This window comes from Castor canadensis, chromosome 2 (genome assembly GCF_047511655.1).
Source record: "Castor canadensis chromosome 2, mCasCan1.hap1v2, whole genome shotgun sequence".
NCBI classification, from domain to species: domain Eukaryota; kingdom Metazoa; phylum Chordata; class Mammalia; order Rodentia; family Castoridae; genus Castor; species Castor canadensis.
Window position 1 is genome coordinate 67,343,021 of NC_133387.1, and position 13,215 is coordinate 67,356,235.

The 13,215-nt window shown below is 44.5% G+C and overlaps 1 protein-coding gene across 1 annotated transcript in view; it reads left to right on the plus strand.

Annotated features, from left to right (window-relative positions):
* Positions 1 to 13,215, plus strand: part of Cdhr3 (cadherin related family member 3) — a 63,393-nt gene that overhangs the window by 34,197 nt on the left and 15,981 nt on the right. The window contains exons 8-12 of the mRNA XM_074064966.1: positions 507 to 696; positions 7,850 to 8,021; positions 9,201 to 9,303; positions 10,055 to 10,153; positions 12,341 to 12,567. Coding sequence (XP_073921067.1) covers positions 507 to 696; positions 7,850 to 8,021; positions 9,201 to 9,303; positions 10,055 to 10,153; positions 12,341 to 12,567 — 791 coding nt within the window. The remainder of the gene's footprint in view (positions 1 to 506; positions 697 to 7,849; positions 8,022 to 9,200; positions 9,304 to 10,054; positions 10,154 to 12,340; positions 12,568 to 13,215) is intronic.

The window sequence follows — 13,215 nt, forward strand, 5'->3', positions numbered from 1 at the left end:
AGATCAACCTGCTGGCTTGTTGGGAGTTATTTTCCCATCTGAGGATCTCAGTGTAGAGAAAGAACTTCACCCTTCTGCAAAGACCACCTTCACTGGAGACTTCACACCCTGCAAACTTTAAGTTTGAGTGATCCACACACTTCCACCCAAATTACCCAACACAGCCCAATGAACTAACAAAATCCTCATTTTACAGAAGAGGAAACTGAGCTTTAGGGAGAGACCAGGACAGGTTAAGTGATTTGTACAAGCTCCCACAGCTCATAGGTTGTGAAACAGCGATACCAGTCCAAGCCAGCTGATCCCAGAGCCTGTCTTCTTAGCCTCTACTAGATATTTACAGGAACAATCTAAGTTTTATTAAAGGATGTATTTCTATACAAACTATTCTCTGCCTAAGCCAGTTCTTGTGTTAGGATGGTATTCCCAGTTTTCTCCAAGCTTCCCTATACCTTTAGTCTTCATTTGTCTTCAAAAAAGTCATGTTCTAACCTTTGCCTTCTTAGTGACTGGTACAATCCAAGTGGCCCAGCGGATAGACCGAGATGCGGGTGAATTAAGACTAAATCCCACCATTTCTCTGGAAGTGCTGGTGAAGGACAGACCCTCTGGGGGTCAGGAGAATCGCATCCAGATAACCTTCATCGTGGAAGACATCAACGACAACCCTGCTATGTGTAAAAAGCTCACCTTCAGGTATTCACATGTTGAAAGTGGTGCTGGACCTGTCACCTGTGGGTGGTTCTTGAGCCTTTGGCTTCTCAGTATATTCTTAGGAGAAACTAAAGAATTATGGGTATTTGGAGAAAAAGCTCACTACAGTAAGTAGATTTGCACTGTCCGATTTTGTACAGAGGTTTTCTTTTCATCATCCTTTTTCCTTCCCTCTTTTCCATTTTTGTTCCTCTTCGTTATTTCCCTTCTCCACTGTCTAACTCTATTAAGAGTTATTTTTTGCTGTGCTCTGTTGGTAAAAAGTACCACGGGGACTTGTTAGGCCCTCTCTGGACTGTGCCTTTTCTTTATTTATTGCCACTAGCAGCAAGATGGTGCTGTTAGTTAGCAGTGATAATAAATGCTTGAGACTTAGGATTAGTAACTAGGAACTCCCAAAGAAATGTACTACTAGTAAGATGAATAAATGAAACCAAGTACTTAAGAGTAAAACAAAACAAAGCATCTAATTCACCTTATACAACTTAATTGCAGACAAATAAAGGGGGGAAATGTAGATACAAGTGGAACATGAGTTATTATGTACATTTTGACCTGTTCTTTGTCTTACAATCTATTCAATCATTTTAAGATGAAGTCCTTGGTGATTCTGGGTTAATATGCCTTTTTTAACAAGAGCATTGTCTTTCCTACTAGTTATTTTGTCAAAAAGACACAATATTAGTAATTTCTTGGGTTAACTTCAGCTCTGTGGTTTCCTGAAATTCTAAAGGGGACTCTTGGGAGTGAGAAGGGGGAAGAGTCTCAACAGTGACCCTTGTACCTTGCAAAGAGATCACCCAGAAGCACAATCTTCAAGGCTGAAGACCAGAGCAGCTCTATTTTGATGTCCCCATGGGGAAAATCTCTTGAGCTTAACTTTGGACAAAAGACAAAGGACCTAGGCAAAGATTGTCTGGGGTAAGCAATAACAATATAATTTCCCTTGTTATACTTACAACTGTTTTCCTATTTTCCCAACTGACAAGCCCAGCACAGTGTAAGGGATCAGTGTGGCCTTGAGCTTGACAGCCAAACAGTTTTCCTCTGTTCTGGACACATCCTTGATCTTCCTGTTCACATCTCCATCCTACCCTGTACCCCAGGAGGCTGACCTCCGTAGATACCAACTAGCTTCCTTGCCCTCCAGCTTCTGTGGGCCAGTGGGAATCCAGGAAGAAGGGAGAGTGAGATCAGGGTACTTATCCCCCAGGCTTCCTCCTTACACCAGCTGAAGGGCTCAGATCTTATAAGGCAGCTCTGCGCCATTTGGGGGAATGCTTCCTTTGTTGGCTCCTCTGGGTCTGGGGGTAGTAAGCATGATCCACTCTTATTAACACTGAGCTATTGCACCATCCCTTGAGATTTCCAAATCCCCAGTGTGCACCTTTGTAACAATCCCTTTGCTAAATATCCTAGAATTATCCTAATTTGCCACCTGCTCCTGGTGAGACCCTGGTAAGCACAGTCTCAGGTCAGACCATGTGATAGGCTCCTATCGCAACTTAAGGTGCACCTGAGTCTCTCAGATGAGTAGGGATAGTTGTCATTGGTGGTTAGGACTGAGCCTTCAGCACCATTTGTGTATAAATCAAAGCCACCTTCTGCACAGAGAAGTCCAGACCAAGAGGAGGAGCAGAGATGATTTGCAGAGTCACACTTCTACTTTCCTTGAAAATCTAAATCTATGCCAGTACTCTTGGGTGGTCCCGGTGCATCCTTGGAAATTCCTGTCTTTGGATCCTGTTCTCCTAAACCCTCCTGTTTTTCCTTGTTCCCCTGCTCTGAGAAGTAGGGGCTGTGGATGAGGAGTAAGAACTCTGGGCATCAGTTTCCAGGGGGAACTGTGCTGTCTCAAGCTTCTCTTGTCCTTTTTTTCCTCTTGGTGCATCTCTGTTCATTGAGTCTTCTAGCTTCCTGTGGTCTTGAGTCCCCTGAGGAGGCAGAAGGACAGTTTGCAGACTGTGTTCCATGTTAGCTGGTGAAATCACATTTTCAATGACCTAGATTATCCAGGCAGCACATAGAGTCCTGTTCTTGCCCTTCTCTCCAAATTAGCCCTGAAGGCCAACACTAAGTCAGTAACTGGACTAATTGTGTCTATTACTGAAACTAATTCTGAACAATACTCATCTCTCCTCTGGGCTTTTCCAGTGAGGGTAACTCCCAGCCATACTGTAGGAGCCAAGATAGGAGGCAGGGCAATGAAAGGGCTCCTCCCACTGAGGTCAAGAGCTCAGCCCACGCATCAGCCCATGCATCCGTGACTCCTATGCATGCAGGACAGGCAGAGCAGAAAACCCCTGGTCCCGCAAAGCCACTAGCCTCCTGTCGGTAATCCCTCTCCATCCCAACCATGGCAAAGCCTAGTACGTAAGCAGAACAAAAGGCCAACAGAAATGGCTCTGCCACCGTCTCTGACATTTGTCCCTGAATCCTGTGATGTTTGAAGTTTGGGCGAGCTGGCAGAAGAGCGGCAGGCTGGGCGCCAGCACCCAATGACAGCAGCTGGGCGATTGGAGGCCGCGTGGCTGTGAGTGGAGGAGCGAGGGCAGCCTGGAGGAGGCGGGCGCCCCCTGCTGTCCCCCGCGGGTTACTGCAGGGTCCCAGCCCTTCGCACCGAGGCCGCAGCAGCTTTCCCAGGCTGGTGATGAATGAGCCCAGGGCCCCAGTGGAGGCATAGGAGGCGCAGAGACAGCCCTCCCTCGGGTTGTAAATAGTCAGGCGCTTGGCTGAAAGCGCTTCGCCAGCTCTTTGTGAGCAAGGGGCGGAGAAGGCTGGCGATCCGGACTGCAGCTGAGCGCAGTCACCTTTGCATGGAGAGGGATCCATGGTCAGATGACTGGGAGTGAGGGCAACTGGCTTTTGAGTCAAGGATTGATGAATGAGTGGGCGTGGCTTTCCAAGTCACACGTTTAGGGGAAAAAAAATACCAAGTGTCAGAGAAGAATGAAAGTGCCCGGGAGGAGGGGAGTGGGGAGGACAAGGGGGTAGGCTCAGAGCACTTGCCTAGCATGCACGAAGCCCTGGATTAGATTTCCCAGCTCCAAAATAAATAAATAAATAAATAAATAAAAAGAGAAAACATTTATCAGCCAGTGCCAAACGTGAACTGTTCTTTTGGAGGCTGAAATGTCTGCAGAGTTGTAATGAAAGCTCAGGTCTCCACATGTCAGTGACCTGGGTGTTCATTGATGGAATTCAAGATTCACAGTGACTAACACAACCAAGAGAGAGTAGTGACTTGGAGGCATTAACTTCTTAGACAGCCCTTGAAACCACTCTGAATCATTCTTTCCTCCTCTGTAAAATGAGGACCAGAGTACAAGCCTCAGTACAAGAGGAAGGAATTAGAGACAGTGTTTTCAAAGTGCTTGGTATGATATAACATGCAGTTGGGGTTTAATTAGTGCCTATTCTAAGTACTTATGAATAAAACTGTGACATTGTGAGATCAAGGCAGGAATGAGAGTGCTCAGACTCCAGTGCTGCTGAAACACAGATGTGCCCTTTGCCAACTAGGCATTGTGGGGACTCAGGCACACCTGCTTTCTCTCCATCAAACAGACATCAGTTACCCTCAGCTACCCAAGACCATCCTTGCTGTCAGAACTTGCTCTGCAGTAGCTGGTCCCGGAATCCATTTTATCTGCCATTAGGAGAGGCTGTGGAATATAGAAAGGGCATAATTTGGTTGCAGAGAGAGGTATAGAGGATTAAAGAATTTAATACATGTTTGTTTGGGTGTTCTGAAAACCAGATGCCAAGACAGGATTAAATGTACAAGGCTTTTATTAGGGGAAACACCTGTGGTACCAAGTGGGTCAGACCTTGGCAAGGCTGGGGACCATGATGCAACTCTGACCTGAAGGAGGAAAAGAGGGAGGTAAAGTGATTTAAAATGTTCTAAAGTGGGTGCAGTCTAAGGATCCTTCAGTGAAGGCATCAAAACTCCTGGAGTAGAAGTCGGAGGTCATAGGACAGAATAAGCCTGTCTTAGTATCTCTGCCACACTCAGTCATTGGTACATTGTTTTGCTACAAACCCAGTGATGAATTTCAGAGCACAGAAGCCATGCCAGTGATCAGCTAAAAGCTGAGATTTGAAGGTCTTCCACATTCTCATGACAGGTGTAATATGTTTTTTTTAATTGTTTTATTATTCATATGTGCATACAAGGCTTGGGTCATTTCTCCCCCCTGCCCCCACCCCCTCCCTTACTACCCACTCCGCCCCCTCCCTCTCCCCCCCACCCCCTCAATACCCAGCAGAAAGTATTTTGCCCTTATTTCTAATTTTGTTGTAAAGAGAGTATAAGCAATAATAGGAAGGAACAAGTGTTCCTGGTTGAGATAAGGATAGCTACACAGGGAGTTGACTCACATTGATTTCCTGTGCGTGTGTGTTACCTTCTAGGTTAATTCTTTTTGATCTAACCTTTTCTCTAGATCCTGGTCCCCTTCTCCTATTGGCCTCAGTTGCTTTTAAGGTATCTGCTTTAGTTTCTCTGCGTTAAGGACAACAAATGCTAGCTAATTTTTTAGGTGTCTTACCTATCCTCACCCCTCCCTTGTGTGCTCTTGCCTTTATCATGTGCTCAAAGTCCAATCCCATTGTTGTGTTTGCCCTTGATCTAATGTCCGCATATGAGGGAGAACATACGATTTTTGGTCTTTTGGGCCAGGCTAACCTCACTCAGAATGATGTTCTCCAATTCCATCCATTTACCAGCGAATGATAACATTTCATTCTTCTTCATGGCTGCATAAAATTCCATTGTGTATAGATACCACATTTTCTTAATCCATTCATCAGTGGTGGGGCATCTTGGCTGTTTCCATAACTTGGCTATTGTGAATAGTGCCGCAATAAACATGGGTGTGCAGGTGCCTCTGGAGTAACCTGTGTCACAGACTTTTGGGTATATCCCCAAGAGTGGTATTGCTGGATCAAATGGTAGATCAATGTTTAGTGTTTTAAGTAGCCTCCAAATTTTTTTCCAGAGTGGTTGTACTAGTTTACATTCCCACCAACAGTGTAAGAGGGTTCCTTTTTCCCCGCATCCTCGCCAACACCTGTTGTTGGTGGTGTTGCTAATGATGGCTATTCTAACAGGGGTGAGGTGGAATCTTAGTGTAGTTTTAATTTGCATTTCCTTTATTGCTAGAGATGGTGAGCATTTTTTCATGTGTTTTTTGGCCATTTGAATTTCTTCTTTTGAGAAAGTTCTGTTTAGTTCACTTGCCCATTTCTTTATTGGTTCATTAGTTTTGGGAGAATTTAGTTTTTTAAGTTCCCTATATATTCTGGTTCAGGTGTGATATGTTTTTGTAAGAAACTCTGCCAAGGCAAAATATGATTGAGGTAGACAGGAAAACAAAACAAAACAAACAAACAAACAAAAAAAACAGCCACAAATTCTTCCCCATCTGTGTGATATCTCTTTGTAATATGATTTTGCTAGTCTTCCCTTTCTAATTGAGTCTGGGCTTGACCCTGTGAATTTCTTTGGCCTCTGGAACGTTCCAAATCTCAACACAATAGGGGCTTGCAGAGCACTTGTGCATCGACTTTGGTGCTCTTGCTACTTTTGGAGCCCTGAGATCTCCATGTGAAGAGCCTCCTGGAAGATGAGAGGTAGAGATCAACCACTTTCCCACCACGAGCCATGTGAGTGAAGCCATCCTAGTCCGGCAGCCCCAGTTGAACTGTCAGTGACCACCGAGACCAATCAAGTCCAACTGGAGTCAAAAGAACTTCCAGAGAGCCCATAAGGTCATAAGAAATAATAAATGATTGAGTTAAGTCACCATGTTGTGGGATGGCTTGTTTTGTAGCAAAAGCTAACTGACATGACCTATGCCCATTGTGTAGATGGAGAAACTGGAACCTGGAGACAGGATAAAGGCCCTCAATGCATTGAGGCTTACAGATCTTGGTCTTTCTCAGTCTTCCACACCAAGCTGTGCTTGATCAGAGACTTGAGTTTAGGGTAGCTTTACCAATTTGGTTTTTTTGCCTAGACTGTGGGTCAACTGAGATAAATACTTATTGAGTGTGCCAAGAACAAAGCAAAGACCCCTGTCTTCCTGGAGTTTATATTCAAGGGGAGAAACAGACAATAAACAGAATAAATAAAATGCATAGTATGTTGGATAATGCTAAATGCTAAGAATTACAAATAAAGAAGGGAACAGGAGAGGAAATGACAGGTAAGGATCATTCATATTTTAGATAGGGCAGCCTTCTCAGTAAGGCTTACTGAGAAGGTGACATTAAGTTAGAGGCTAAAGAAAGCATAGAAGGAAATCATCAGTCAGCTTTCCAGAACTGTAACAAATAGCTGAGACAATAAGCTTTTAAGAAAAGGTTTATTTGGACTGTGGTTTCAGAGATTTCGGTCTATGATTGGTTGGCACCATTGCTTTGGGCCTGTGGTGAGGTAACACATCATGACAAGAGCTTTCGGTACAGCAAAACCACTCACTTGATGGCCAGGAAGCAAAGAGAGCAAGGAAAGGGCTGAGGTCTCACTGTTTCTTTCAAGAGCCCCAACCAATAACCTAACTTCCTCCTACTAGACCTCACCTCTTAAAGGTTCCACCACCTCCCAATAGCACTACCGTGGGGATCAGGCTTTCAATACATGGGCCATTGGGGGACACTCAACATCTAACCTATCTCTATAGTAGGGAACCCCTGAGTATTTGTGGGAGGAGCATTCCACAGCAAGTGCAATGAAACCAGAGAGCCTGGTAGCAAGTGCAAGGAGCACCAGGAGACTAGAGTGGTGGGAAGAGTGTAAACAAAGAGGAGAAGTAGGAGATGAGTCAGAGAGGTCAGGCGGGTCCTGAAGATCAAGTTAGGACTTTGAGTGAAATGAAGAGACATTCAGGACTCAGAAGCAGAGATAGAATCTTACAACATCTTAACAGGATGCCTCTGGCTGCTGTGTTAAAAATAGTCTGAGGAGGCAAGGGCAGAAGCAGGAAGACCAGTAGGGAGGTTGCTGCAATAACCAAGAGCTTGGTTTGAGTTGAAAACTGAAGTAGAAGTGTCTAGCCTGGGGCCTCGGTTAGAAAGAACACTCCATCACCATTTGCTGGGAAAATATTGAATTGTGTCTTTTCGGCAGCATTATGGTGACTGAAAGTGCAGCCAACGGGACGTTGCTTCTGGACCTGAACAAGTTCTGCTTTGATAATGACAGTGAAGCACCAAACAATGAATTCAACTTCACCACGCCATCTGGAATGGGGAGCAGCCACAGATTTTCACAGGATCCAGCTGGCTCTGGGAAAATTGTGGTCAGTTTATGGTCATTGCATCATTAAAAGGGCATTGGGGAAGCCGGTCCAGCATGCATAGTGCTTTTGCTGCCCCACAGAGAGAAATTTCCAAAGTAACCCCCTCTCAGAGCCACTGTAACCAACAACCTTAATAGTGGGTCTGTGTTCCCATCTGCTCTTTATTTCACCCGGGTCCCGTAATCTTTCATTACGCAGAGCTGTGCTGGGGGCACTAAGGACTGGATTCCTCCTTGTGTAGCTTGCATTTGTGTACCTGCTTCATGTGTCTTTATAGATGCATTAGTGCCCTCTGCGCTCTGGCTCTTTTGTTTATTTGAGTGCTCATTCCTCAAATGAGGTGTGAGGGAGAGAAAGCAGGGCCTGGGGCATGAGTGTGTCTCATCATAGAACCACCAGAAACCTGAAGTGCAATGAGACAAGGAGGGTGTGCACACACAGGGGCAAAAACAGAATTGGAGGGATGGGGATGGTGGGTCTCAGTGAGCCACGGGAGGCCCTTGATTACAGGGCTCCTGCTGGAGGGTGGTAGGAAGGAGACAAGAAGATAAGGGCAAAAGTGGGTGGGTTGCTCTAGGGCCATTATCAGGGAGGAGAGCAAGCAGGCCATCACCGCCCCCACCACCTACCTCCTGCCCCACCTCCCATCCCGGGCCCTTCTTCAGTTCCTAAGCAAGTCTTACCGACCTTATTCACAGTGTCATATAAGAAATAATTTCTGGGCTCTTCTCTTTAGGAAATTAATCCATGGTCACTGTAGCAAATAGAGAAAGTACAGGAAAGCATCACCATGCAAGGATAAACACTGCCAATATTATGATATGTTTCCTTACCTCTTTTCTGCTCATGTATCTTATTCATATGTGAATAAGTAGGTTAAATAATGCAAAATATTCCTGCACAAAAGATTCAATATTGTGCTTTTCTTCAACTAATCTGACGTGGGGAGCCTATGTTTTTTGGGCAATAGTGCTGGATGAATGTCTTTGTACAAAGATTCTCCTGGTAAGGTTTTTGTCTCTAGCAGTGCACAAAGATATGGTCATGGTGTTTTAAAGCTCCTCCAACGCACAAGAAAAATGCTTTACAGATCCACTACCAGTGTATGAAGATATCTTTGTCAGTTCATTCATAGGACTGCTTGTTTCCATATAATTTAATATTTCTGTTTTAATCTAGTTGATTGGTGACCTGGATTATGAAAATCCAAGTAACCTAGCAGACGGCAATAAGTACACTGTGATAATCCAGGTGCAAGATGCTGCTCCTCCTTACTACAAGAGCAAGTATCATTCTAGTTTATTTCGCACAGCATCTCCTGAGCATCGATAACCAAACTGCACTGGGCAGCTGCAGGTGCTGACTGGATCTCCCTTCCCATTAGCAGGGCTCCAACACAGGTTCTCCTCTTGACTGAAATCACAGCAGAGTTCTGAAGCATCTCTATACCTTCTGTCTTGCTCCTTTCCAGTGCAACTTTCCCCATTTCTCTCAGTGATTCTTCAGGAAATGCAAATGTCATCATATCACTTCCTTGAGTGTGTCCTGTACCTGTTAAATTCAAGTTCAAACTCTTTGGCTTGGCAACGTAAGGACTTTTATCTCTGCTCACTGTTTAACTCTAGCTGCAGCTCTTGTCTTTTCCCTCTAAGTTCCCTCCATCTTTTTTTTTTTTTCCAACTAGACCAAATAGTTGGAAATAGTTGCCCTGAGCGAATCATGCAGTTTTATACCTTAGCATTTTTGCATGTGCTTAGACCTCCTCACCCCCACTCCCACCATCCCCACTACCCATTTGTCTTGCTCTATCCTTGCAAGGCTCAGCTCATGGCTCCTCCTCCAGGTTCCACAAAGACCTGTTCATATGCTTATCAGGGGGTGACCAACCTAAAGCGTCTTAAAGGCAAGAACCACAGTCTTATCCATCCATATCCCAGAGCCTGCACTCAGAATATGCTTTTTAAAATGTTGAATAAACAAATGAATGAGTAAGGACCGTGATTTCAATTTGCTTCTATTATTTCCTTTTTCAGATAATATCTACATTTCTATCCTAACAAGCCCAGAAAACGAATTTCCTCTCCTCTTTGCTAGCCCGTCATATGTATTTAATGTGTCAGAAAGAAGACCAGGTATGTACCAGCCAAGACACAGACCACAGCATTCTTGCTGAATTTCACCAAAATGGAGGGGCCAAAGTCCTGCCAGAGGCCCCCAGTGTTTTTCACAGCAACTCACAGCTGATTAGTGTTTATTGCACATTTCTTTCTTTCTTCCCTTTTAAAATTGTCCTTGCTGCTGTGGAGCCCTTCAGATAAAACTTGAATTTCGAAAACTGTTGATTAAACCCTGTTTCTCTGAAACCCCTGACTGTTTCCTGGTCCATTTCCCTGATTCCGCTAATCTTTTCCTTTTGTATCCCAAGTTTTCTCTTGGTCTCCACTGTGATTTTTAACCAGCGCATTCAGAGAACGGAAATTTAAAAATAGAGTAATAGTTTTCCATTTCTCTATTTCCTTCATTTAAAAACAAAATAAGCATGGTGTGGTGGTGCAGGCCTGTAATCCCAGTTTCTCGGGAGGATTGTGGTTGGAGGCTAGCCCGGGAAATAATTTAGCAAGACCCCCATCTCAACCAATAAGGTGTGGTGGCCCATTCCCAGCTGGGTGAGAAGCATAACTAGGAGAATTGCAGTCTAAGCCAGTCTGGGGTGAGGCGGGGGTGAGGGGGAGGAAGTGAGACCCTATCCAAAATAAATAAAGCAAAAAGGGTTGGAGGTGTGGCTCAAATGGTAGTAAGCTTGAGACCCTGAGTTCCTATCCCTTGCCACCTAAATAAATAAATAAATAACACAAGAAAAAAATTCTTTCTTTTTCTTGGATTCTTTAGAAGGCTTCTAGTTTACCCTTTATCACACCTTGATTTTGCAGGTAGGCTCTCCTCCCTTTAAGAAAAGACTTCCCACCTCCAGCTCCGATTTCTCCCCCATACTCTAGTGTGTAAACTCTCCAGTAGAATAGATTCCCCCACAGTCTTTGAATTTGACAGCACGACCACTTCTTTCATCCTTAAAAACCAAAGCAAACCCCAAACAGAACATTACCTCTAAAATTATCTGTTTTATTTTCTCTCTTTATGATGGTCTCCATTTCCTGACATTGTTTTAAAACAAAATATAAAAGGAAGACCCAAAGAAACTGCTTACACCTTACCCAGTGAATTACACATTCAACAGGAATAGGCATTTTATGAATTCACAACTCTTACTACAATTCTTTCTGACTACATGCTCTGGGTCACACACTTGGTACTGGGCTACAGAATTGAATGAGAAGATATCTACCCTGGAGGGGTATAATTTATGAGAAAGAACTTTTATAAAATAAGCAAGCCAGAACTCCAGCAGCCCCACCAATGTTACTTGTAAAATAAGCAAAATGGAACACTATTTAAAAACTATATTCTGTAGAGTCGTTCTTTTCTATTTATGGATTTTTTTATTTTGGAGGTACTTGGATTTGAACTCAGGGCTTTGTGCTTGCTAGGCAGGCACTCTACCGCTTGAGCCACACCCCCCAGCCCTGTAGATTCTTCTTTTTTTTTGGGGGGGGTATCAGGGTTTGAGCTCAAGACTTATACCTTGAGCCACTCCACCAACCCTTTTTTTTTGTGTGTGTTAGGTATTCTTCTTTTTATTTTATCATTTTTACATTTACTCACATGTGTATACATTGTTTGGGCCATGTTCCCCCTGCCACTCCGCCCCCCCCCACCCCCGTGTTATGTGTTTTCAAGATAGGATCTCTTGAACTAATTGCCCAGGCTGGCTTCGAACCATGATCCTCCTGATCTCTGCCTCCTGTAATAGCTAGGATTACAGGTGTGAGCCACAGGCTCCCGGCTAGATTCATTCCTAAAAAGTTATTTCTTCATCTTGTTTATAAGAGCAATTCATGTTCATTATAGAAAATTTGAAAAATACAAGACTTTAGACAGCACTGCTGCTAAGAGGTGGGTGTGTGTGTGTGAATGGATGCTCTTTGCACTGTTGTTCATGACATGACATGATTGGTGTCCTTGGTGTCTCTATAAAGGCAGGAGTTGTCTTTCACAACTTGCTGCACTGCTTGGATCATAGTTGTTACCTAGTGCGTGCTCATTAGTATAACTTGAATTTAATATAACTGAAGATATGAAACACACAATTTGAACAGAAAGGAGGCTTCCAAAAGTGTTTCTGCCCAGGACAGTGAGGACAGCTGTTAATAGATCAGCCCCTCCTCCAAATTGGACTAATCACAGGTCCTTTATTCTTCTAGCCAGAACCCGAGTTGGACAGGTTCGAGCAGCTGATAAAGACTTCCCCCAGAGCAGCGTTGTGTACTCCATTTCCACTGGGGGGGCCAGCCTCCAGTACCCAAACATATTTTGGATTAATCCCAAGACCGGAGAACTCCAGCTTGTAACTAAAGCAGACTATGAAACAACCCCCATATACGTTCTCAGAATCCAGGCCACCAATGGCGAAGACTGGAGCTCAGTCACTGTGAGTGGGGTGTTGGATCTATTCACATCCTACCAACTGGTTGCCTTAGGGTCTTCCTGGCACCCTCCGGGTGTGGCTGCAGCAATGAGAAAGCGTCACAAGCACGTCTTGCAAATGAGTAGTGAGCAGTGGTGCCCAGGGCATAAAAAGTCGCATCTTTATCTGAGGCCCAAGTTGGTGGGTGAGTAGAAGAAGTGCTAAGATTAATGGCCAGACACTGGCGTAGCTGCTGAACCCACAAAGCCACTTTGTGGGACAAGGTTCCTCTGATGGCCCTTTAAATCTTGCTTTGCTGGCGCAGTGAGCTGGTATACTGCCGGAAGTTGAGTGTGACTGTGAACTTCCTCTCCAAGAGCAGTTTTACCATGTTCCTATCCACCCCTGACACCAGATGGGGTAGTTCTTACAATGACACTGTGTTAGTCAGCTTCGTGTTACTGTAATAAAATATCTGACACAGGCTACCTACAAAGTGAAGAGAGGTTTGTTTCAGCTCATGCTTCTAGAGGTTCAGATCCATGATTAGGTGGCTCCATTTGTTTGGGCCTGTGGTGAGGGTGACACATCGTGGCAGGAGCAAGTATCTTAATGAGTGCACACATCTCCAGTCAGGAAGCAGAGAGAGAAGATAGGCCAGGGTCCCTTGTT